The 26200-nt window shown below is 38.3% G+C and overlaps 1 protein-coding gene across 2 annotated transcripts in view; it reads left to right on the top strand.

Annotated features, from left to right (window-relative positions):
- CHD7 (chromodomain helicase DNA binding protein 7) overlaps positions 1-26200 on the top strand; it is an 87876-nt gene that overhangs the window by 27926 nt on the left and 33750 nt on the right. For both annotated transcript variants that reach the window (XM_072034579.1, XM_072034580.1), the window contains exons 2-11: positions 1738-2159; positions 10388-10526; positions 13515-13652; positions 14705-14770; positions 19582-19637; positions 21055-21169; positions 22914-22997; positions 23804-23941; positions 24038-24159; positions 24398-24641. In XM_072034579.1, the coding sequence (XP_071890680.1) occupies positions 1738-2159; positions 10388-10526; positions 13515-13652; positions 14705-14770; positions 19582-19637; positions 21055-21169; positions 22914-22997; positions 23804-23941; positions 24038-24159; positions 24398-24641 (1524 nt within the window). The remainder of the gene's footprint in view (positions 1-1737; positions 2160-10387; positions 10527-13514; positions 13653-14704; positions 14771-19581; positions 19638-21054; positions 21170-22913; positions 22998-23803; positions 23942-24037; positions 24160-24397; positions 24642-26200) is intronic.

The raw sequence follows: 26200 nt of genomic DNA, 5'->3' as shown, positions 1-26200 counted from the left end.
TTTGATGAAGCCAAGCAGACCCAGGTCTTTGGTCTGCCTCGGGTTTTCCCTCTGTCCTGGAGTCTTGTCCATAAAGAACTGTGGTGTCTTGCTCATACTATTAGAAACTCTCCCAGACAGAAAAAGGGCTGTCTTCACTTCTTGATGGCTTTGGTCCTTCTGCTTGGGTAGCTTCTGAGCATGTGGGTGTTTTCGGGGTATAGTGACTGATTGGAATTTTTTTTTGCTGCTTGGAGAAATGCTGAAAATAGGACTGCACTAGTTCACTTTGCTTACATTCAGAAAGCTATATTAATATGTCTTTAAAAATACACGTGTATTCACTTTCTCACCCAGTGGTATTAAGAATTTTATTTCCGAAGTCTAGGTGTGCTGTTTTTTAGATTGAGGTGGTCAAACTTATGTCTGTGTATGTGCATCAGTTTCATGTGTGCTCAGAGGCTGGGTCTGTAGTCATTCATTACACGCTTGCCACTTCTCAGTGCTGTTTGGAGAAAAAAAAAAAAAGAGGAAATGAGACAAAATGAGATGCAAATGATATTACAAGCAGGTACTCCTGTTTCTGAAAGTAAAATTCTGATTTGCTATAAACCTTTCTTTTCCCCAGTTCAGTGGATCAAACACGTCAAATGGCTAGCCTTCGTGACCACAGCTAATGGGGAGCTCTGCCACCTAGAATCACGCTGACTTAACTTCTAGGGAAGTGAAAAGTAGGAGAAACACGGAGATAAAGAGGATGGGAAAATGTTCTGACCCTATATTTAGTTGTAAGAAAAGCATCAGTACGGTGTCATGCTATTACTTCTCTTCTTGAAAAGCGCTGTAGTCCTGAGTTTGTAGCTGCAGGCAGGCAGTGAAGAGAAGCAGGTCAGGGCTTTGATACGCTGCAAAGTCATGGTAGGGCTTAGACATCTTTTCATTGCAGACTCATGGATCTTTGGGCAGAACAGAACCGTTAAAGAGAGAATAATCGCAAATGTGTTTGGTATGCTTAGTCGAGGCGCTTGGCAGAGGTTTCCTTTTATGAAGTACAAGTGTGATGTGAGGCTGATGCACCACTTGGACTTTGAAAAAGAGATACTTTTGCAGCTTCACAAATACTTAAAATGCTACTCTGTCCAGTCTGTAGCAGCTACAAATCTGTTTCGGTTATGTGCAGGGAGCTGGGATTCTTTCACATAAAATGTAACAACGTATTACACTCTAAAGTGGCTTAATCCTTCACGTACTGATCAAAATACCTACTGTCACATCCTGAACCAACGTAAATTGCCCTGATTGATTTTGTATAAATACAGTCTGTGAATATATTCATTTCCTTATTGCATGGCAAGAAACAGTTATTTTTTTCTCCCAAAGGACAAGTTCCCTGTATAACAGAATGACTTGCAACAAGTTATTCTACCAGCAACTACTCTGAATATAGAAATGTCTGAAATAACAATTGCTTTCCTTTTGTATCTAAGTGTTGAAGAGCCTAAATGTTTCCTATCCTTCCACCTTGTATGAAGCCTTATTATAGAATAATTTTACCCTTGCCACATCAAGAATTTCTGGTGATTTTGCCACTGTTTTAACTGCAGAAAGCCTTTTCTTAGCACTGGTTTACTGTGTAGTATTTCAGATGTCTAATCTTCTCCATAGTATTTTCTCCCTCTATAACCTCCTGCTCCAAAAGAGCAAAGCTGTAGAAATCCAAGCTGCAAATGTAAAATTTTATTTCTGTTTCTCTCTCAGCATTCTCCGTCGGAACCCTTTTTAGAGAAACCAGTGCCGGATATGACTCAGGTTAGTGGACCGAATACCCAGCTAGTGAAAAGTGATGATTATCTGCCATCGATTGAGCCGCAGCCACAGCAAAAGAAAAAGAAAAAGAAAAACAATCACATTGCTGCCGAAGGTCCCAGTAAAAGTTTTGGTAAGGAAGACTTTCCTGGGGGACTTGATAGCCAGAATCTAACCAGGAACTCAGTGGATTGCTCCCAAGAAGAGAAGAAGAAAAAGAAAAAGCCCAAGGCAAAAAAAGAACCGAAGGATCCGAAAGAACCCAAGGAAAAGAAGGAACCCAAGACCCCCAAAGTCCCTAAGACCCCTAAAGAGCCAAAGGAAAAGAAAGCAAAAAATACCACGCCAAAACCCAAGACCAGCAAAAAGAATAGGTAAGTCTGGAAACTTCTATATGTTTAGAGAAAAAGAACATGCTTGTGGGATTTCTAGAATATCTGCTCTAAATGGAGTGGGTGGAGAGGAAATCTTTTGTCATTTGACCTCAATCATCTGCAATACCGTGTTTTTGAGGAACTTCTCAAGTATGTTTCTCTTGTATGGCTTTCCTGTTTATGGCTACGCAGTCATTCTAAATAAGCTGGAAAGGCAGAAGTATTTGCCATACCCAGCGAGGTTAATTTTTCTTTTCAAGGCATAAACATTTCTGGATCTGTTAGATTTCAAAACTAACTCCTTTTCTTCCAATGCTGATCTGTCCTTGTGTGTGGTTTGTGTATTAAGAAATTAAATTGCTTCAACAGTAATTTAGGTTTGACCAAAATCCAGACGTGAAGGGCTTAGAGGGGAAAAAAAAAAAAAAGGTTTGATGATGTTTTTGTCTAAATAAAGAAGTAAGTTAGGTACTTAGTGTTGTTACAAGTCGTATGGCACTATTTTATACTGACACAACCTATGAGTTATAAGCTTTGCAGTTAAAAAGGCATTTTTATATGGATATCAATATATGTTAGTGTGTCCTTTGCTCTAGGGATTATACCCATTTTAATGTTTCGTGTAAAGACAATTTTTCTAGCACAGAGCCTTTGTGGGAGGACCAGATGCTTCAACCCTGTTTCTTAGCTGTTTTCACTTGGCATTGTGTCCCTTTATGAGGATAGGCTTAAAATGCTACGGAGTAGTATGAGAAAGAGCAAACCACTGTTACACATGAGTAAATACGTCATAGATAATAACGCAGATTCTTTCCTTACCCCTCAACTCCCTAAACACCACGATTATAAATGCTCACTTGAAAGAAAGCTGAGAGGAAAAAGACATTAAAGCTCAATTTTTTTTTCATTTGTACCTAGAATTTCTTACAACTGTTCTGAATTTGTTCCAAACATCTGAATCTGTTTTTCAAGATGTGGCTAGTGTTATAAAATATAACTTCCAGATGGAAGCACAGCCAGACTTGGTTAATCCGAATCAGTTTGCAAAATCCATTTGTATCAGGGTTTAAAAACTGCAGTTAATGAATCAGCTTTGCATATATTCTGCAAGACTGACTATTGGGTAGTTTTGATACGGCTAAATGAGGCACAGATAGTATGAAGCTACTTGTTCCTTTGGCAAGATAGGGATTTGTATTTATTTATTTATTTTAGGTTAACAGAGACAGTGTTTCCTAAAGAATATATAAACACTGGTTTGTAAAAATCAAATGTTCTGACCACCTGTGTGAACCATTCAATAAATTACGGTTGATTAGCCTATCCTCTTGCTGCAGTTACACAAGGATGTCCTAAGGATGGGTTTTATATACAGAATAAATCGCAGCTTAGAAAAACTCTTTAAGCTGTATCTCTCAGCACATGTTTGTGAAGCTAAAATACTGTATCAGCTAAAGTAAACTTTTTGTTCCATTTCCATACATTCACTGGTTTGAAGGCCGAACAGGCCGTATTATTGTGTGGTATAGAGCATCTCCTCCCAGCAATTTTTGCACCGAGTAATAAAAAAAGCTTTTACTGTAGGACTTCTCAAGTAGCGCAGTTTTACAAGGTCCTGACTGCAATGAAGCTTTGTTTAATAAGCAATGGTTAGAAGGAGTGTGGTGTGGGTTCCTGTGGCTGTGCTGCATGTCAGACCTCAGAACTTGTCTGTCCTCTCCACTCAATCCTAACACCTCTTTGCATGTCTTCTCTAATATGTCTTGGGATATGTCGTGCAGATTAAAGGAACAGCATTTCCTTTGAAGGAACAAATCACTGCTCTCTCAGTTGTATTTGTAGAAAGGCTTTATCTTCTTTCCCACGCAATAACTCTTGTAGATAGGTAGCTAGATGACTACATTCTGGTATTCTGGTAGCTACTTAGCCCTGTTGTTTTACCTGTGAGAGAAAAGTGTTTGGAGCAGCATTAAAGAGCAGGTATTGTTCCTTATGCTTGCGTAGAGGTGTCGAGCAAGTCTACTTTTTCCCTTAATGGACTTGTCTCACTGCTACCAACTGCTCTTTTGAAAACGACGTTGTTATCATTTTGTGGTCTTGTCAGCTTCAGTATCAAACTTCTTTGAAGAGCTCTGATGCTGTGTTGGGATGCTGTGCCACTGAAGAATTTTAAATCAGTGAAAGAAATGCGCTTGCTTTGGCAGTATCACGAACTGGGGAGTTGGTCCAGTGACAGATCATTGATAAAGTTTTTAAATGAATCAACAGCCTAAAAGATTAATCGACTGGGCTGCAGTGTTTCAGCAGTGCTAACTCCACAAAGGAGATATTACAGTTGCTGAGATGAGTAAGATTCATGCAGCTCCATGTAGATTATGGTATGATTATGTAAAAGCAAAATATTATGATGAAAGTTAATAAGATGGCTAGCACGTGATTACTTCTAATGTTGCTAAGTATTTTTGCTTGTAACCATTGGAAAGAGTAGTATGATATAGATGTCTAAATGCTGTGCAAAACAAATGGTTTTCTTTCCTGACTAAGGAAATCAATTTTAATAAAAGAGCAGTCTTGCACTCATGGAAAATTCAGGTAAAGTCAGACATGGGAAATGTATTTATCAGAGAACATTATTTATTTATTTATTTATTTTGGATAAAGATTAGAACAAATCAAGTCCCAGATAACCAATTTTGACATATGCTGTATCTTAACCATTTTGTAATGAAATATAGCTCAAAACTCAACCCTGTCATTTCAGTTTAAGTTTTGACCAACAGTATAATCCTCTTATTAAATGGACATCAAAAAATAGAGAGAAACTTTGTCCTTAATGTTTCTTCTGTGTTTGGTGTAAGTTTTGACAAAGTGAGCAGCCTGTCTCACTGAAAAGCACCTTAATGTGACGGACAGGTCAGACCAGAGAATGGAAGAAGCGGATTAATTTCATGCTAGTTTGAATTGTGTGTCCCATGACGTGTTAAAAAGAAAGAAAACACTAAAACTGGGAGCTAGTATGTTGCTCTGTCTACTTGGTGATTTTGAAAGAAAGATCCTGTTACTGTGGTGTTACTACACTTGCAATCAATATTAGTCTAATCCTGCTAACACTGAAGACTAAATACAGTGGTTGCTGGTAAAAAGCCATTTGCAAAACAAATATTTTGTAAACCAAACTAGTCAGGTTCAAAAATTAAAACACAGGTATACCTAAGGTCACAAACGAAGGGCTTTCATTAACTTGTTCAGGTGCAGAGTATTACACCGGCTTTACACATTATTGAGCTGGCTTCAGGCACGTGCAAAGCAAGCAGAGTTTTTTTTTTCTGAAAGTAGATGGACAGGGAAAGGCAAGGAGTCCTACTAAATTGCAAAGTCATGGCTCAGATGTCCGTTCCTCCTGTGCCTGTCCCTGGAGGAGATGCGGACCACCTGTTTGAGAAGATCACGCTGCTGCACAGCTGATAGCTCTCCTGCTGCTTCCTGTGAAACCCTAGAGAGTAGCCACTGATTAAGGTGGGAGAAGCAGGAACTACTTGAAAGGGCCAAATGGCAGCTCCTTGCAGGAGCTCATCTCTTTCCCCATCTCCTCAGAGCAGCGCGCTGTGCATTGTAGAGCTGCTCTTATCTTGCTTTCTCCTCTCCAGGAGAAGCTCGTGTCCTTCCCACACGTGCAGCAGCAGCCTGGGGTGGAGGGTAGGGTGTGTGGGTTGCTGCTCTCATGGGGAGTGCTAGCTCTGGTGTAATTATCTCTGTTAGAGGGAGGTGGAGACTGACCCTTTTGGCGCGCAAATTAGCTATTTGTTGTGTAGGAAAGGGGATGGCTTCTGGCTGCGGAAGTGGGAAAAGGCTGCTGCACAGGGGGAGTGGTGCGAGCAGCAGGATGCAGTACCTTAGGGAGCCGGGGGACAGGAAGAGAGGTCCCTAGGTGGTACTGGTAGTTTCCACTCCGAAGCTCACATCATCCTGAGAAAGGCAGGAAGGGGCTGCCTGTGGGAGAGGACAGGAAACAGGGCAAGATTTCCATGCGCACGTCCACTGAGGCTGTGGCTTTTCACACCTGTCCTCATCTCCCTTTTGAACTAGCCCAGCTGCCAAATATTTACCTTTGCCTGCCCCACAGACAGTCCTTGCAGGCTTCACTGTTACCAACGCTTATGTTTTAGTGATTTGGCTGGGTTGTCAGGCTGGAATAAACCTTGTCATCCTATTGTTGTTTTTCCTACTTCTGTGACATGTTAAAACAGATTTATGTGTACGTATGTGTTTTTTTTTTTTAAAGGGGTTTTAATTAGAATAGAAGCTTTAAAAAAATAAATGTTTACTGTAGATAAGACAATGCAGAAAGACTGTCGGTCCTAGCCTGCTGAGAGGGTGGTATTTGGGATGTATTTGGGGGTTTTGGGGAGGTTTGTGGATTTGTTGCTCTGCAGTGGGTTCTAATCCCATATCCTCTCAGAAATTTGTTATAGGATAGTGTTCCCAGGTGGAAGAATAGTGATCAATAGTGTCTGACTTATTTTGAATGTTTATATGACAGAAAAGAAGCATCACCCAAATCCTGAGAGCCATCATAAATTACACTAATAAACAGACCTGTCAGTCACCCAGATCAGGTGAAATGGTTGCTCAATGTAAATATGAGGGCTAATTACTTCCCCTATTAATTCTGCTAAGCATCCCATGCTTTTGGGGGTATTTTTAGGTCAGACGGTTAGGCCCTCTGAGATCCTGGAGTTTGACCTCACCCTGTAGGTGGCTGCTGGCTATGTGACACAAAACGTGGTTTGTTAAAGTTTGCATACTTGTACTCAAATTGTAATTCGTGCTTCCTTCTCTGTTATCCTATTCACTGTTTTCCTCTTCAGACTCTGTTTTTATTTGTTGTTCTCTCGTCTGACCTTCTGCAGGTTGTCTTCTCGCTCATACCCTAACTGTTAGAAAGTATTTTAGTGTTTTGTGTGCATGCAAATACCTCCTGAGTAAGGTACTATGAGATGTGCATCCCAAGTTAAGGATCGACATGCAGAGCCTAACTGTAATGCCAGAGCCTCTAAAAAGAGATTTTTACCTGCCTGTACTAACAGTGAGGAAAAGTCATTCTGGTCCAGCCAGACACTGTTCCTGAAGGGCATGAGTCACTGCTGGGAGGTGAGACAGGCTGAGTCAAAAACGGGTACAGCTCATTGTTAGGAACAAATTACATGGGATTTGTGGCAAAGCAGGCAGTAGCAAGGCTTGCTGGCGTTTCAAGGCAGCCGATGGTCCCACAGGCCAGGTAAAGCTGCCAGGTCACAAAACCTCACCTCGCTCCAAGAGACAGTGCTCTTTTTCTTTGCTTTATTTATTCTTTACTTCCTTACTTTTCATGAAAGGAACTGGGGCTACATATTTAAAAATGGCAAAACTTAAAATTCTCAGCGAAATCCGCTCGTGGGCTTTGTTCTCCCCAAGTTGGTGGCTTGTTTTTTGCGCGTCTGCTTTTAACCAGCCTGTCAGGGGGGTGATTTGAAATGGTGTCCGACTGACTTAGCGTGCGGCTCTCTCACCGAGCGTGACTCAGTCTGCCGAAGCACAACCCGTGGGTATATATAGGTCACGAAATACTCCTAGGAAGACGTTTAGCTCGGAGTCTCTGTCACCAGGAGCGGGGGAAGGTCTGACAGGCATTAGAAAGAAATCTTTGTCAGGGTGGATCTGACGGGAGCGCTCAAGCCTCCGGCGGGGCCTTTGTCTGGGCCGTGCCGGGATGTGCGTGGCCCAGCGCTCCCAAGGCCGGCCGGCCGGCATTAGGGCTTTCCTGCCTTTCAGCAGGCGGATATTTTATCCAACCCAGGCCACGCTATTCTTCCAGACTTTAAGCCTGTTATTCATATGCGCTAGTGCACCCAGGGCATGGTAACTACTACTAAACTTAATTGCGCGCTTTGCTCTGATTTATGGAGGTCGCCGGCGAAAAGCGCCAGCCTGTCAACTCGCTTCACCTGGCAGCCGGCCAGCCCCCTGACAGGCCCACCTTTGATTTAAACAAATCCGAGAAATATGTAAAGTTTGCTGTGGGGTTCGGTGTTTGGGGTTTGGTGCTTTTTTTTTGTTGTTATTGTTGTTTGTTTGTTTTTTATTTTTGGAAGCGGCTTTGCCGTGATTTGATAAAAAGGGACCGCAAAAAAAAAAAAAGAAGAGAGAAACCAAAAAAAAAAAAAAGGCAAAAAAAAAATATAAAAAAAAATAAAAATAAAAAAAAAACCGCGGCCGCGCAGGTGTCGGGAGCGTTGGGGCGCTGATTGAGAGAAGCAGATGGCTGCAGTCGGTGGCCGCCAGCCAGCGGAGCAGGTGCTGGTCACGTGGCCGCGGGTTGCCAGGGCGATGCGAGCGCTCTCGGCGCGCAGATGAAAGGCCGGGGGCCCCGCTTCAGCTGTAGCATTGTGTAATTTGTGGCAGTTAGAGCGGAAATAAACGCTGGAAATGGAGCCGCATAGTAGGGGAGACTCCTGGCCATGTGCGGCCTGCGCGCCGGGGCGGCCGCGGGAGGCAGGGGCGGCTGGCCGCGCTCTGCGCCTCTCCTCCCGCTGGTGGCTCGCTTCCCCTTGGCGGTGTCAAACTTTTCCCTTCCTTTTCTTTTTTTTTATGGTCAAAAATTGTCCCACTTTGAGGTGTTTCCTTTCTAACAGGCTCCCTGTAATCTCAGCATAGTAAAAATGTCTTTTCAAAACTCCCGTTTCCACGTTTGAACTTTCCTCTTTTTTAACTCGATATTAGTTTAAATACAGGCTGCAGAAGAGGCCGTGCTGTGTCTCACAACCAAAGCACTATATGTATTTATAACTGTAGTCAGAAAATTAAAATTGCAGCTCCAAAACATGCCTGCGGTTGACGAATGCGCTAATCAACGTGAATAAGCGCAAAGCTGCTATTTGTTTGGGAAGCTACAAGCCTGGGAATTATACAGGAAAAACAAACCCCAGACGGTGTCCTGGGTGTGAAATTAAAACACGAAGGGAGCAGAAGCCGTGTAGAAGCAACTGAAATAATGTCTGGCGATCAGTAATTCCCGTTCGCCAAATACCAGTGAGCGACTCCATGTGAGCAGACTTCTTCTCAACAATTCGGTGACTCTGTAAGAAATGGTGCCTCAGAGCAGTGCCAGGCCTGAGGGGCAGACCGCAGAGGGGCAAACATGCTAGCAAAAACCCACACCAGTCTCAGAGACTAAATGTGTTGAAGATTTCTAGCTTTTACCATCAGTTCTTCCTCTTTGCCATTTCAAAATTTCATCTCTGCGCTGCTGAAAGTCATCTCTGTGTTTGACTTGGTAGCGATGTGTTTTAAAGCTGGGCTTTGATACAGGCACCCTGAGCTACACTCAAGGTCTTGGTGCAGTTAGAGAGATACAGTTCCACCTCCTGAGGTAAATGTTTTCATAAGGGGTGGACGGAATCAACCCCCAAAACCTTTCCGTGCCAGCAGTGCAAATAGCTTGCAAATATCATGCAGATGCTGAGATACCTGGGTTTTTCCCCCTCTCACCAGAAATGCAAAGGTAGAAAACCTGTGAGAAGTGTCAAGGCGAGGTAGCCAGTCCAGGTAGCTGCAGCTGACGACCACAAACCTGGTCTGGTAAAGTGCCTTGAATCCTTCTTGGAGGCACTGCTCCAGCGCCACACACTGCTGTCACGCATGTTGAGTCCCCGCATCTGCACTCAGAGCTGACACAAAAGCACCTTTCCTGTCCCACTGCTTGGAAGTGACAAGGACCCTGAACTAAAATGAAGAATTTTCACCATTGGTTCCTTGTGTTGGTAACAATTCCTCTGGTTTTGCTTGCCTCATCCACATGGAATAGCAAGAAAAGTACACTTGTAACCCTCTTTCTCTTCACGTGTGTCAGGTTGTGCAGATAGTGTTTGCAGATGGTGTAGGTTTTGAGCAGAGCAGCTCTTCTTAACTGGTCTCGTTTTCAGTTTCTTGTTGAAGACACGTTCACTGTCACTATCTGAGATACCAAAGGGAGGATATTTCCCCATTACACTGTTAAGGAATGGGAAACATATAGCAATGGCCCATGCATCATTGGTTTTTACAGTTATGCTTAAATACTTTAATAAAAAGCAAGGCAGTTGAAAATAATGAAGTCACTGAGAATAAACATCTTGCCGATTAACTGTTCTGTTAAGTGCTTTTTGCTTACATTTTATTACAAATATTGATTAAAAATACCTCTCTTCTAGTAACAAGAAAACAGATTCTGAAACTAGTGCTGCGAAGAAAAAGGTTAACAAGGGAAAGGAAGGTTCTGAAAACTCAGATTTGGAAAAAACTCCGCCACCGTCACCTCATCCAGAAGATGAAGATGACCCAGGGGTTCAGGTAATGCTACCTTTCAAGTTCGCTGTAGTCTTTGTCAATTTAGATGTGAGAATGGTAGTTCTCACGGTCTTTGTTATGAGGACAGAGATTATGGTGTTGAATCTTCTGGTTTGCCTACTTCATATAGCATTATGGGGTCTTGCTTATATGCCTCTTGTTTCTTTTTTGCATTGGCTTTAGAAACCTGAAATCAAAAATAAAATGTGACAAAGCAGGATGAAGGAAGTCTGCATGTTGGGGACTTGTTACTACACCACTTTAATATGTTAAGGGCCCTTTTCCAGGACTGGCAGTCATTAGCTAGTGCTATTTTTTCTCCAACACTGCCCACCTGTCAATTTCTCTCTAAACTTTCTTTCACATGAAGACAATTTGGAAATAGGAATAGAGCATATATAAGAATTTTCATGTGTTCTGCTGCTAGGCATGTTAAAAGTACTCAGCTCCTGGCTTGCTTCTGCTGGCAGTGCTTAGAGTGGGCATTAAAAATAAGAATTCCCTCATGAAAGGATACAGGCAAATTATGATGGAAAAAGCATGAAATTCCTAAACTCATGGTACTATTACTGGAGTCCATTGCATTCAGCAATTGCATATCAGCTTCCTTCTAGTTAGATAGCTGTTGAGACCAATGATTGGTGGTCGAAGTAGCTTGGTGAAAAGGTTGCCAAATATTGATGTCCTAACAAGACACAGTTTATGTCTTCCTTCTTAGCATTTTCCAGAAGAGATCTAGAGGATAGTAAAATGTCAGTGATCTGGAGTATTCTCATTAAAAAAAAAAATGCAGCAACAGAGCAAACAGTATTTCTGGTTCATGAAAGCCATTAATTCTGAATGAGAACAGTTGAGATATACCATAGCATTAAAACGTTTGAAGAACAAGTTTTCCATCCTGTGTCACAAGTCTCTTAGCCTGATTAACAGCACTAACAAAAGTTGTAGAAGAAACCTGGGAGCTGATTTTGGGGGGTTATTTTGCAAGTCACTATATACTCATTATATACTATCTACAAGTTAAAATATATGCATGTCTTTTGTTTTCAGTTTAGTGCGACAAAACTTTCTCTTTTTGCAGTTCACCTGGGTGATAAATTTTACATTTCAAACACAACTCTTAGGGTCTTTGCATTACGTATTTTTTTCTTAATATGTTTTTCCTCACACTCTGCATGTTATATATCCCCCTACTTCTTCATGTAAATTTAGGGAAGGTTTGCAACCATATACACTAGGACAGCTGGGATTAATAAACTTGTTATGGATTTCCCAACTGAGGTAGTTACGTGGTTGTCTGAAACTCCATTGTGTTCTTAAATACTGAGTCACCTATAAAGATCTTGCTTAGTAATGCAGAAAATGATGCATTAGTATCTTCAGAAAGGAATATTTACTTTTGTTGAGTTGCCATACAGATTTTTTGCATTGCTAACAAGCCTTTCCACATATAGATCAATTAAGGAGTAAAAGATAATCTGATGCAACTACATGTATGCACAGTTTCTGACAGAGATGCATAAGCATTGCAAAGCCTCATGTGTACACCAGAGGAAACAGGAAGCTAACCAAGTCAATAAACATCAGAGAGGGTTGCCATTATGTCTGAGGTCTCCTTTCTGTCAGGGAAATGGAAGAAGAGATATTTGGCACAAAGAATAGTGGTAAGACTTACCTATTGAGCCAAAAGAAGATGGATGTTTTCCCAGCAGTGATTATGGAAATGAGGGTGTAAATTTGCCAAGTAACATCTATTTTCAAGTATAAAAATATTGCTATCATATTACAGTTATGTGGAAAACCCCATAAGTTACCGTGTTAAAGGTAGAAACCACATCATCGTTGTTTAAAGGATGTCTTTGCTCAAAAATTACATTTTCAGTTTAAGACAATTTTCTATTTTCTAAAGTGCATCAAATATTTGTGCTTAAAGAGCTAAGTAAATTTTAAACTTCATTTATTTGGATTTAGACAGACAGATCTGTTGAACAAGCTCTATAAGTGTTTGCATGTACCAGAGAAGATGTGTGTTAAGCTGAGAAAGATGTAAAAAATAATTAATATATCAGTTCATAAAAATGGATTTTTAGCAGTTGAAATTCAGCATCTTTTTTTAAATATGTATGTGAGCCCATTGAGATATTTAATGATGACTTAACAGCTTCCCTCAACAGCATATGCTATCAGCTTCTGAAAATGTATAACCTGATGCAGACTATCTGGGAATTTGAATTTTATTGTTGCAGAAAGTGATGACTGACACTGAGTGATATGTCGCAAATTCTGCCAAATGAGTGCTTGTATATTTTGCAGATTTTCTGCAGCTTCTCTGAATCTTTCTCTCACCCTGGAGATGAGGGTATGGGGGAGACAAGAACTACGTTTTCACTTGGGGTGGTTCAATTTTTTCATTCTACTCTGTTCATGTTTGGGGTCTTTTCCTATGCTCTGCTCCAGGATGGTTTTCTCAACAGTGGTGTGTCAGTGGAGTGAGGAAATCATATTTCATTGTATTTCCCCTCCAAGATAATCTGCGTACAACTGGGGAGATGGGGAGACTGCAAAAGTGTGTTGTCACTGCTCACCAACACTGTGAGCCATGCTGTGGAAAGGTGGGATTTGGTTCCTGCGCTGGCCATCTGTCAAAGTTTGTAGTAGACATGGTGCAACTTCTTGCTTTTGATTTGCTTTCTGAGATATGCCTTTTACTTTTCTACTGTTTTTCTTGGAATGCTAAAACCAAACAAACATTATCAATTTAGGTCTCAGAGCAAGCGTGAAGTATTGTGGTTTATGTTCTATTTTTACAAAAGTTAAGAGCAGCTGACAGGCATGAACTTATGGTACTGTCTTGATTCCTACCGTGATGCTGAGAAAAAAATAGTGTTCACTACACACAAGTGTATTTGAGAAGTATGAAGAACCTTTCTCAGTTACTGTGCAATTTATCAGTTTCATTTGTCATGAAAAACATCAATGCTTTCCATGTAGAAGCGACGCTCCAGCAGACAGGTGAAAAGGAAGCGCTACACAGAAGACCTGGAGTTCAAGATTTCAGATGAGGAGGCAGATGATGCTGATGCTGCTGGAAGAGACTCTCCTTCAAACACTTCTCAGTCAGAGCAACAGGTCAGATTTCAATGATCTGGAAAGGTGGATGTAACTGCAAAATTCAGAGTTCAAATATGGGTTCTTTTTCTGAATGATACTCGTCCTTGGTTGGCACAGTGTGCCAGAAGGAATTAGCTTTTTACCTTCTTAAGAATATATTCATTCATGACTTTGTTTACAAGCTGGTGATATTCATTTGACACAGTTCTTTGAAATTAATAGTTTCGACCTAAAGGGAGCCTAAACTGGACTGGTAGGAGTCTGAATTTACTTCCCTGAATTCAGTGGTCTGGCTTCTGTGACTTTAATAAACCACTCAAGCTTGTCCCCTGCTGCTAGGCACCATAAGAACCCCTTTATGAAATTACTGCCTTGTAGTACCCAGCAGGGTACACTTTATTCTCTGTGCAATGTAAATGATGGATAAAATAGTTTGAGTAAGATGAGGGGTAATAATGTAGGAATGACTGTTGTAACAATCTCATTGTTTTGTAGTGCTTTTTCAAAGAACTCCTTCACTTAACTAACTGATAACCTATTGGCGAATATAGACGTGTTCTTTGGTATTTCATTTGGCAATTTGTTAAGCCCTCTGAAATACTGTATGTGATCCTCGTTGTTAATTGTGCCTTATCAGAAGGAGAATTTGCTAGGTTCGCCTGCCGTTGTGACAGTGGGAATCACATGCAATGTTGATAGCTATCATGTGGACATTTACACAACCAACCAGCGTTCCTGAATGTCTTCTAATATTTAGACTGTTTGGTGCTGAAAGCATGTATAATTTTAGGAGAGGTGAACTGATCTCTCTGTGTGCATGCCAGCCTTTGTGAGAAAGCTGGAGTTCCATTAGCTCTTAAAGATGTGTTTAAACAAGTATCCTTCGATCCTTTCTTATGGCATTAAATGTATTTGAATCTTCTCAGTTCTCTTGCTGAGAAAAAAAAATAATTCTGTGTATTAAACTCCTGTTAGAAAAAAATATTTGAAGTTTTCTAATGAAGGAAGTATGTAAGAATCAAAAATACTATATGCACAGCCATAATTCTTGTATGGTATTTGTGATGTAGGAATCTGCTGATGCTGAAGGTCCTGTTGTGGAGAAAATCATGAGTAGCCGTTCAGTCAAGAAAAAGGTAAAACAAAACACAACCTCGTCCCTCCACATTTTTAAACAAACTAAGCATATTTCTGCTAAACCCCCATTAAGTTCTCAAAAATGCTTAGATAATTCTAAGTAAAAAATTGTTTTACTGGATAGAGTTGGTTCCCTAAGAATGTCTTTAGATACTATTTATAATGCTTTTGGATAGGCATATAGAAAAGAGATTGCTTGTTTAGTCTTCTGGTCTTTTCTTGCATCTTTTCAAATGAGAAATTTGTTTTTTCCAAATGCATACACCTGGACAAAAATTGCTGTGCTCTTCACTTAGAGTAATGTTTCATGGGAGTTTGAGGAGTGAGAGAACCCTTCTGCATCCTAGGATTCTGCCTTTTGTAGTTTAAAACAAAAAAGTTCTTGCCCATAACTTTTGATGTTTTGACATTTGTACTTAGCAGCCCGTATAAGTTTACTTGCGATCAAGAACGTTACATACAGAGGTGTTTTAGCGTGCTCCATGTTGTCCATGTTTCTGTTCTAAGATTGTGAAGAAAATATTGTTTGATTAAATGTGGTTCTTTTTTAATTCTGCCCTGATCACTAATTATGTTCTTATTTTGCTACAGACTCCCCTAATCTACTTGAGAATTTGATTGGCCTTTGTAGTTCCAAATTACTAAACTCTGAGTAGAGTTTAATAATTTTATCTTATAGACTCTTTTGTGTAGTTAGTTCTCTGATCTTACAGATGGACAAAAAAAAAAAAAAAGCTTTGATTAGATATATAGATATAAAGCTCATGGTGGTCTTAGTTAACCAAAATATTTATTTTCCTCAAAGTGTTAATTTTTCAAATTCGATGAAGAAAAGTTGTGTTTATTCATATATATTTTTGTTATGGGTTCATGTTTTGTTTTGTTTTATTTTTATTTTATTACTACTGCCACAACATCATTAATGGCTTTGTAAACCTAAATTCATGCAATGTCATGACTGGCTTTGATTTAATTTGGTTCTACAGCTTTTACAGCACAAAACTCTAGGGTTTGTGTTTTTTTGAAGTCTAGAGCTCTATTTTGTGTTTTAAACCGTAGGCTTATTTTTTCAGATAAACTTCAAGTAGTATAAACTTAATAATTAGTTGTCCTGATGGTCTACCAGGTAGGGAGAGGAGAATGTGATCTTTTCATAAATGTCTTTACATTTGAAGCTGTTTTTCACCAATTATGCTTCTCTTCTTCCTCTCCCCTGCAAACAAAGGTGTGATTACTCATGGGGAGTGTGTATTTTGCTGCAGTTTGTGGGAAGTGGTTGGTCTGCTGCCTACATGTCTTTGATTGCAAGCTCTGCTGGAGGCAAGCTCTATTTTGAGCTCTTTCTTTAATGTTTTTTATGGATTGTATTTGCAGGTTTGAGGGGTGTCTCTTGTTTCCTGCTCTTCCTCCCAACACTCCTCTCTATCCCCAAAAAATGGATTTCAGGATGTTAATATTTAACATCTGAAGTATCCAACTGTGCTTTTATTAAAGGTCTTTTACACTCTTACTAACATCATCAAAACCCCAGTTGTTAGATTACTAATCAAAGTAAAATTGCTGCGATCAGGACCAACGCATAAAATAAACATGAGGAAAGGCTTCGCTAGGAAACCTTTCAGTGAATTAGGTTGTAACAAAGATGTTTCGTTCAAATAAAGGACATTAGATAATGAGTACGCTCTTGAAACAGTATTCTTATCTTAAAATTATGCTGCTTTTCTCAAAAATCACCTTAGTCTAGTTTAGAAGTTACCAGATCCAAAGCAGTACTGTATAGTATACTTCGGGTATAACAGACAATGTTTTTCCCTGTTGTCCTTTACTTGGAATTTGTAATTCTGTTGAACACTCTTACCTCTTTCAGAAAGTGCTAAGCACATGCCTCATATTCTCTTTCTAAACTGTGTCAGTCCTGATGCATTCAGTTCGTATGTGAAAATCTTTCATTTCTCCAATTCTTTCCTCAACTGACTTCATCCCCCTTTGGATTTCTGACACCTGACTTTGAAAAGGCATGGCTGGAACTAAATATGCTATTCAGCACAACAGCGTGTGTTTTAGAAAGATGTGGAGTTTGTGGAGCATTGTACCTGCATATTACACATCTGAATTTCTCTTTTTGCCTACCAATACACGGCAAGAATTCTATCTAGTAGAACTGTATACAAATGCATAAATCTCATCCACAAACTGGTTAGTTTAAAACCAGTTAGTTAGTACTGTGTATCTCTGATTGGTTTCAATATGCATGACTTCCCATCTTTCATTAATGTGTTTTGTCTGGTATTTTTCTAGCAGGTGATCTTCCTGTGTATTTTTTTTTTTTTTTGTTAGCCCTTACTTGTCTTTACACTTGAGTGACTTGCTCAAATAACTTTTGTATTAGGAAGGGATCATTTATTTCTTTTTCACTTATCTGCAAAGACTGTGGATAAGATTGTCAATTATGTCACACCTGGGCAATGATCATTTGAAGAATCCTGTGTTGCCTATGTCTGACGTGCTCTTTTAGGATATATGCATAACCAGTTTTGGGGGAATTTTGCATAAACGTTCTGTCTCACCTTTTTACTTGGTTAATGCAAACATGAGATGTGAGGGATAGACAAGCGACGTAGAGAGCATAATCTCTCTCATTCATGATATACTCATGTATTTGTACACAGTATTTGAGCACTGGAGATTGTAACTTGATTGGAATTTAGTGTTTTTTCTTTTTTTTTTTTTTTTTTTTCATTTTCCAAACAGCATGAATGCTAGAATAAGATCTTTTAAAAGATTTTTTTTTTTCTGAAATACTCTTTCTTTAGTTGAATCTTCGAATCACACTCGCAGAACATATAATAACATAGACCAATTATTACCTAATACACGACACAATAGCACATTTGACTTGTGAGAGTTACAGGATTTATCAAGATTTACATTGTAAATTATTGTTACTACATTGGCAGATCACAAAAAATACACTTAACTGAAATGCTACAGAGAGGAGTTAAATAGGCTAATACAAAACCTTTATATAAAGGTGTTTAACCACATTGTCACTCTAAGATTGATGAATCTCAAAGGTTCCTGATTTAAAACTAATAAAGAGACTTGGCCATAATACATTTCAGGGGAAAAAAAAAAAAAGGCAGAATCTTAAAATTAGAGATGACTTCTTAAAGAATGATTTTGCCTCAGGGAATGGATAGATTCAGATAATAGGTTCTTCATTTTTTTATACTTCAGTTTTGACCTCTAATTATGAATACCTTCTTGAGAGATACTTCATTTTATTTATTTATTTATTTTAATTACTATTCTTCAAATTCTTTCCTTTGATGGTGTCTTTGTAAGTGACTGAAAGGCTCATCCCTGCGTATAGGGTTAAAGGATAGCTTATCTTCTTCAACAGAGGATGCAAGAAGATCAAGAAGTAGTTCCAGTTCCAGGAATAGCTTGTTGCCTTCCATTTCTCCAGGGAGATCTAGGTGGAAGCTGGTATCACTTCTCTCTCAAGAGATGAACATAAACTGTACCAGAGTGATATAAACCCTAAAATGATAAAACCCCTTGTTAGTCTGGAAGAGAAGGGATACTTCATAAACTGAGATTAGGAGTGCATTAACCTGTGATCTAGCACAGTAAAGAAAAAGTTAATGCAGCTACTAGTGTTGCTTTTTAATAGTGCTGCTATCTCGCCAGCAACTTTTCCTTTGGGAGAGAATTTGAAAGATGACAATTCATCCTCTAGTTTTAGAGTACTCTCTCTTTTTCTTTCTTCCTTTTTTTTTTTTTTTTTTGATAGGTATAGATATATAGATATAAAATGGAGGGCATTGATTTATACAGGGGTCAACAGTTTCATCTGTTTTGTGTTACATACGATGTTGCAGATGTTGGCTGTCCCTGAAGAAGTATGTAAAACAGAAAATCCTCTTCTATTTAAAACTGTCCCAAAGTTCATTAGCAAACATAAACCGTTAATGTTGTGACAAAAACTGAATTCTAAGTGTGTGCCTGGTGCACTGTCCTTAGTTTGTCCTATGGCTAGGTTCAGGAGTAATACTTTGTTGAATTACATGCCATATGTTATGCAATACTTTGGCACTAGGGATGAGTTAAGAGTAGTCTCAACCCTTAGCACCGAATGCCCTTGGTTTTGCTGGTTTATATCACAACTTTAACCTTGCTTTAAATGTAGTTTTTGGGTGTTAATTTAATTTGGCTGCTCTGTATGTGAGACATCTTGCCTGAGTGAATTTAATTGCACCATTGAGTAAAACTAAAGCCATGAACACTGATGCACTAAAATTCTAGCAGAGGTATAAGGTTTAGTTTTATATGGCTTCTTGTTTGGAGTTATTAACTATATGGAGGAATAAACCCCCTTTAAAACTCTTTTTTAAAACATTACAAAACCCACAATGTAAAGTTGCCATGAGCCAGCCAAAAATAATACATATGGCATTCAGGAGTGCAGTTGCTAATTGGCTGCTGCCTGAGAAAATGGTACACTTGGCTTCTACTTAACACTGTGGGTTTGGCAGAAAGCCAGATTTGGGGTGAGGTTGTGAATGAAGCTGCATGTGGTTAGGGAGGAGTTCAAATGATTCATGTCTTGGAAGTTGTAGTAAGCAGTGCAGTATGTACTTGGGTAAGCTGCTGGGGGAAACTCCTTACCCATGTCCTCCTCCCACCTACATTTTCCTACCCCTCCACGTGTCTCTGTATGTGGGCATCATGTTGTTTGTTTTAATCAATAATTTAATCGGGGCTTTTCAGTGTTTTAATTCATGTTTCAACCATTCTTTTCTTATAGATGGAGAATGGAGAGGAGGTAGAAGTAGAGGAATTCTATGTAAAGTACAAAAACTTGTAAGTAATGTTACAGGTTTGATTCATGTTTTTGAGTTCACGTAATAGTTGTTAAAAACTGGGTTTGTTAACAACATAGCTTACTATCAAGCTTCAAACGTGGCTAATGTTTAATCCAAACCAGTAGCAACTACATAAGGAAGTAGTTGCATTGGTGGTAGCAGGCCTAGTAATGTCTCCTTAATTTGTATTCTCTCTAAAATGAAATACGTACGTAAAATTGCTCTACTATTAAACTTTAATTTAAGGCTCATTATCCATGTGCAGTTTCCTGAGCACGTTTATTTATCTGTATTGATCTAATTGCAACTATAGAGTTTTAATCTCATAATGTGCGTGCAAACTAATCAAAAATAACCCATAATGTTGCTTCAAAAACAAGATTTGTGTTCAAGAAAATGTACTATGTAAACAACGATATAGCTGCTGCTCCATAACAGGGATGTTACAGGAGTGCAAACAGCATGTTCCTTACTTCTGGTCTCTGAAACTGCAGTGCCATCAGTATTTAAAATAACATACTTCACAGCTGGATAAGCTCATTTTTCTTTAAGGTGAATAGTATGGCTTCTTAAATTTCAGAAACTTTTCCACCTGAGGGGCAGAAATTCACTTAACGTGAGTTTCTCACAGTTAGCTGACTTCACTTTAAATACACTGCCACCTTCCTACCCTTTGCGCTACATTGATGGTTGCATGATAATAGCTTAATGATGGTTTGTTAGTTTTATTACATTGGAATATATTTGTTGTATTAACTGCTTGTGTGGTACACTTCTTAGACTGTCAAAAGCTCTATTGCTTCATTTATCAAGTAGGACAAGTCATTTTGGCAGAGATGCTGTTTCTCAGTCGAAACGTTGTGTTCTTAAAGATCAACTGCCATGGAACTGGGTTTTTCAACCTTTTTACAAGGGTTTTTCTTTTATTTCTGGAAATGCTTAAACTTAAATTGCCTGGTATGCAACTTCTAATTATAGTACTGTTCTCAAAAAATATATTGTATATCATGTTAGCGTATGAAATGTTTACACATATTCTTAAACTTCTTAAAATCTTACTATCTGCTAGAGTATGACATTAGCTGGTGACGTACGTCTTGTACAGTAATTATATTTGAGTGTGACCAATAAAAATCATCTTAGTGTGAAACACTAAATGTATGGGGTATGTATATAAATTTTATTGGGGTGGGAGTTGTTTTTATTTACTGACCAGTTTCTCCATTAGTAAGTATAATTGCTCCCAGTAAAGGTGATTTGTTCATAACTGGTGAACAATATTGTGAAGAGGGTAGTGCCTGGATTCCAAATGCAGCACTACAGTGGGCTGAAAAGGTGTAGCTGAACTAGTGGTATACACAGGAATATGCAATAGAAGTGCAGTTTTGAGTAAGATTTTCTGTTTTGTCTTCTAGTTCTTACCTTCATTGCCAGTGGGCATCTGTGGAAGAGCTGGACAAAGACAAGAGAATTCAGCAGAAGATAAAGCGGTTTAAGGCAAAACAGGGCCAGAACAAATTCCTTTCAGAAGTATGTTTGTTTGGTTCTTTTAGATATTTAAGGGATGTTCTTATGAATTCTTTTTTCATATAGAAGCAGAAGATTTTGAACAACTGCAATATATCAGTGGCATTTATTCTGATATAAAATACAACTGTATTTGATCCAAGCCTAGCAAATTTATGAAGTTCAAGTGATCCATCCTGACTTTATAGCTTTTACTATATATTTTTTCTTCTTAAAGTGAATGGTTAGTTGTTCATCTTGTAAGCATGACTCTTACTGAATCAGTGCCAGGTCTGTCTTCTCGGGAGCCGATTATGCCAGAAAAATGCATCACATTTTTCTGTGTTATGGACTGCTGCTCACTAGGGATTCTAAGCTTTTTATCATCAATTTAATTTCACTTAGAGCCATAAGCAGTAGTGTGGCAGGGGTCCTGTCAATAAAAGACCAGATCTGCTGGTTTGTGTTTCTAAAAGCTTACCTTTCAGTAAAATGCTGTCCTTTGAGAAAAAACAGGTTCATGTGGTACCTGATTTATTTATTTATATTAGTTATTACTGTATAGTTCAAGTTAAACAAAACCTGTTTGAAATTGAAAACTTTCACAGAGTCACCACAGGTTTCTGATTAAGTGCATCCGATTGATATATTCTGATAAAATTTACAGGAATTTGGGGGAGGAGGGATCAATATCATATACTTCTAGGGCAGAGTATAGGAAGTCTATGAACATGATGTCAAAACATCCAAAAAATACTTTGATATTATATATAAATATATATATACATTATATATATATATTATATATAAATGGGGTGGCAACTGCAAAGAATTAGCTGCATCATATAATGTTAATACCTAAAGAATTAAAATAAATTAACTTTCAAGACTCCTGATATTTCTGTCTTTAAAGAAGTTAATAAATGTGTGGAAATTTAGAGGAGCAGTCAGTACAGAATATCAAGCCATTAAGCAGCATAATTGTAGAATTTAACATCTGTTTTAAGTGAAGAAACCCACAAATGCTTCTTTTTAAACTTTTTTTTACATCTATTTCCAAGTGTGTAACAAATTATTTTAAGTACCTGCAACTTGTGTTTGTTTTTAGAAAAAGCTATCAAAATGTACCTAGTCTGTACTACTTTTGTCTGTTTTTTTCCATTGGAGATCTTGAAAGTGTAAAGTGAAACATACTGCTTTTGTACTCTAGTGAATCCTGTAAGTTCTTGAAGGGATAAGAAAGAATATAACAAATGGTGATTTTTGGTGAAGCTGTAAACATGCAGTGCTTTTTCTGTGTTTCTGAAATAATAATCTTTGAATCTTGCTTAGAAAGCAGTCAGACAATTTCTGTAGTTAAAATAATCCGAAGGCACTTAGTGTACAAGGCTCTAATTTCTTTATTGCAAGCTGTAGTTTTCAAGAATGCTAAATGCATTGCATGCCATAAGCCTTTTCGATTGCTCATTAGTGAATTGTAATTTCACACTTCATTTAAAATATTCTTAAACATTCTCTCACAGTAAAAGGTTTCACACAGTAATTAAGAGGCCCAGTTAACAAAGTCTGAGAAGTCTGATTCCCTCACGGGGAATGATCTTGCTGAATTGTAGCATTTCAATTAACATGTTGAAGTTTGCCAAATATAAATTCTATGTCACCGTGACCCAAAATATTATTGCCTGGTGAAATATATAATAATTTTTCCTCTCAGGAAGAGCTAATAAAGATATCTTGTATATTTTTTTTTGACTGTTTCCTTGAACAGATTGATGATGAGCTTTTTAATCCAGATTATGTGGAAGTTGATCGAATCATGGATTTTTCACGTAGCACAGATGATAATGGAGAGGTAAACAGAACTTCTAATGTATTTGTGTTCATGTAGACATTGTGTTTAGAATTTATTCTTTATTTGAATATATTAAGCACTTTCTGAAGCTAAATATGTATGCATGCAGAAAATAGGAAGGCATTTCAGAAAACATTCACTAATATAGTGATTTCCCTGGAATAAAGGGGCCTTAATTCCATACTTCTGTGTTACCTATATTTGATACAAAGCAAAGCAAAAAACCTTCTATATAGGTAGAAGTATGATTTCCATGCCGGTAATACAGAATTTAAATCAAGTGTGCAAGTCATTGCTAAATCGGTGTTAATATTGTTAGTAATAATTTAAACTATGCAGAAGAGGTCCTGGGTTTACTGTTTCTTACTTCTTATGACCTGTTCTGCACAGCAAGATCACTTTGTTTTCTCAGAGACTCCTTTTTGGTCTTGGGAGAATAGAAAGTTTCACTGATTGCATCAGTGTTTCCATACTGCTTGTTCTGTGAATGGTGGATTTGGGGTTGCTTGAAATTGTAAAAATTGGAAAATGAATATTGTTTTACTTTAAAATTTCAGTTTAATATTAGTGATTTCAAATATAGTGTTGTGCTCCTTTCGGTGATGAACCTGCATTCCCTCCATTCTAATGTGACTTCATTAGGTCGTTAAGATGTCAACCCGCTGTTTGCTTATCCTTTTGGCTGATTCAGACTTTTAGGTCTGGTAATGCTCTTTGAATTTATCTAGCCTGCAGATCTCCTGTAAAAATGGTTACATTTTTATTGTTTTAAATTGTGTTCTGATCTTATTTTTATCTTAACAAAGCCTGTAACGCATTATCTGGTGAAATGGTGTTCGCTTCCTTACGAAGACAGCACTTGGGAGCTCAAACAAGACATCGACCAAGCTAAGATTGAAGAATTTGAGAAACTGATGTCTAGGGAGCCAGAAATGGAGCGTGTGGTAAGAATTGGCTCTGTACAGAGGATTTTATTTGAAAATAGTAAAGTAATGTGGTCTTTTAGAAACCACTAATGGGATTTGCTGTATTTGAAACAGGAGCGACCTCCTGCCGATGACTGGAAGAAATCGGAGAGTTCCAGGGAGTATAAAAACAATAACAAACTCAGGGAATACCAGTTGGAGGGAGTAAACTGGCTTCTTTTCAATTGGTACAACACGTACGTAAAATATTGCTTACTACTGAATCCTGCTTTGGAAAAGCTATTATATATTATATGCAATTATAACCTTTTAAAGTAGCCTTCTCAAATGAGCTTTTAGAATTATTTACATCTTTCATTTTATACTGCAGGAGTTGTATACAAACTATTTTGGGGGGCATGACATAATATTACGTAAAACATTAAGCGTTAAGTTAGGAAGAAAACATTAAGACTGTTTTTGTTATATTTTCAGACGAAACTGCATTTTAGCAGATGAAATGGGGTTGGGAAAGACTATCCAGTCCATTACGTTTCTCTATGAGATATATTTGAAAGGAATCCATGGTCCTTTCTTGGTTATTGCACCGTTGTCCACAATTCCCAACTGGGAAAGGGAGTTCCGCACCTGGACAGAATTGAATGTGGTTGTGTATCATGGGAGTCAAGCAAGCCGGCGGACCATTCAGTTGTATGAAATGTATTTCAAAGATCCACAGGTAAAAGTGGTGTGTTTTTTTTTTTTTTTCTTTCCCCCGTGTATGCTTTACTGTTACTAATTAATCTTGGGTTACAAGCATCAATTAAGTTTTCAGTACTGATACGGTAGGTTTCAACTAATAATAAGGGCATATGTATTATGGAAGAGACAGGGTTTTTTAATAGTAGCCAGGAGATTGGCTGGAAATTAGAGCAGGACCAAGAGTTACTGCGATGGTGACTCTTGTTCAGATTTTCATTATTTCATGCGAGGGTTTCATTGTTTTGCATTCCTGAGGAGGAAGCAGGCAGAAGAGATTCTTAATGGAGAAACTGCTTTAATTGCAACTAAGCTTAAAAATCAATCTTTGCCTACCATTCCAGGAAAAGACTAGCTTGCAGAAATTAAACTTGTCGATGCTTCTTTATCAAATTTTGTAAGTCAGATGCATTTTGAATCTGTTACTACATTCTTGTTGAATAGTCCTTATGAGAGAAGGAGACAAAAAAAAAAAAAAAAAAAAAAAAGTAAAAACGAGGATTGGAAGCAGAAAATTATTTCCAAAAAGGAAACCATAAAGAACAACAGCTCTCCACATTTAAACACGTGGCTTTGCTCAGAGTAAGTAAACAGGATTGGGAAAAATAATGTGCATACATTGAATCTTTTTGCAAAGCAACATAAGCCTCCTTACATAAGAGGAAGGAAAAAAAGTGGAAGTTCAACCCGATTTAATATATTGTGGAGTATTATTTCCAACAGAGTTTAAGAAGTGATAGTGGTGAATTCATATATTTAGATTTTCTGTAAAGCATTTGATTTTATGCCACCAGATATTTTGATTAATAAACTGGAATGATATAAAATCAATATGGCACACATTAAGTGGATTTAAAACTGGCTAACTGATATTTCTCAATGTAATTGTAAATGAGAAATGATTTACATTTCCAGCATAGTTCTTCAGGGATTGGTTCTTGTCCATGAGCTATATAACACTTTTATCAATGATCTGAAAGAAAACATAAAATCATTACTGAGGAATTTTTCAAATTGCACAAAGATGGGGAGAGTGGTAAATAACTAAGACAGTTCAGGGATAGAGAGTAAGCTGTGTTACTTAATAAATTGGATCCAAACTAACAACATTCAGACTAGCTACATATAAGGCTATCTGTGAATAAGGCACGGAGATCGTTCCTACAGCAGGGAGAGCTCTGTTATGGAAAGGCTGTAAGACAAATGCACATCCTTCTGTGTCATGACGCACAACCAGTTAAACACAAGTTCATACTGTGAGGCAGTGGTTAAAAGATAAGTGTAATGCAAGTATGTAGGAGGAAAAATGTTTATTACAAGTGAAAACATTACAACATTGTTCTGTTTGTCACTAATGTAGTGAGTAGTCCGGTTCTGCCTAGTTCTCATGCACTTTCTTCAAAAAGTGTTGAAAAACTAGAGCCCTTAAAGAAAAGCTGTGAGGATGGTTGCAAGGTAGAAAACACTTTTACAGGGAAAGATCTGAGTAAAAACTATTTTAAAGATGATGACTATGGTACAACTTGACATGCCATCAGG

Source organism: Anas platyrhynchos, chromosome 2 (assembly GCF_047663525.1).
Source record: "Anas platyrhynchos isolate ZD024472 breed Pekin duck chromosome 2, IASCAAS_PekinDuck_T2T, whole genome shotgun sequence".
Classification (NCBI taxonomy): Eukaryota; Metazoa; Chordata; class Aves; order Anseriformes; family Anatidae; genus Anas; species Anas platyrhynchos.
Note: the sequence above shows the minus strand (reverse complement) of the source record. Positions and strands in the feature narration are given on the sequence as shown.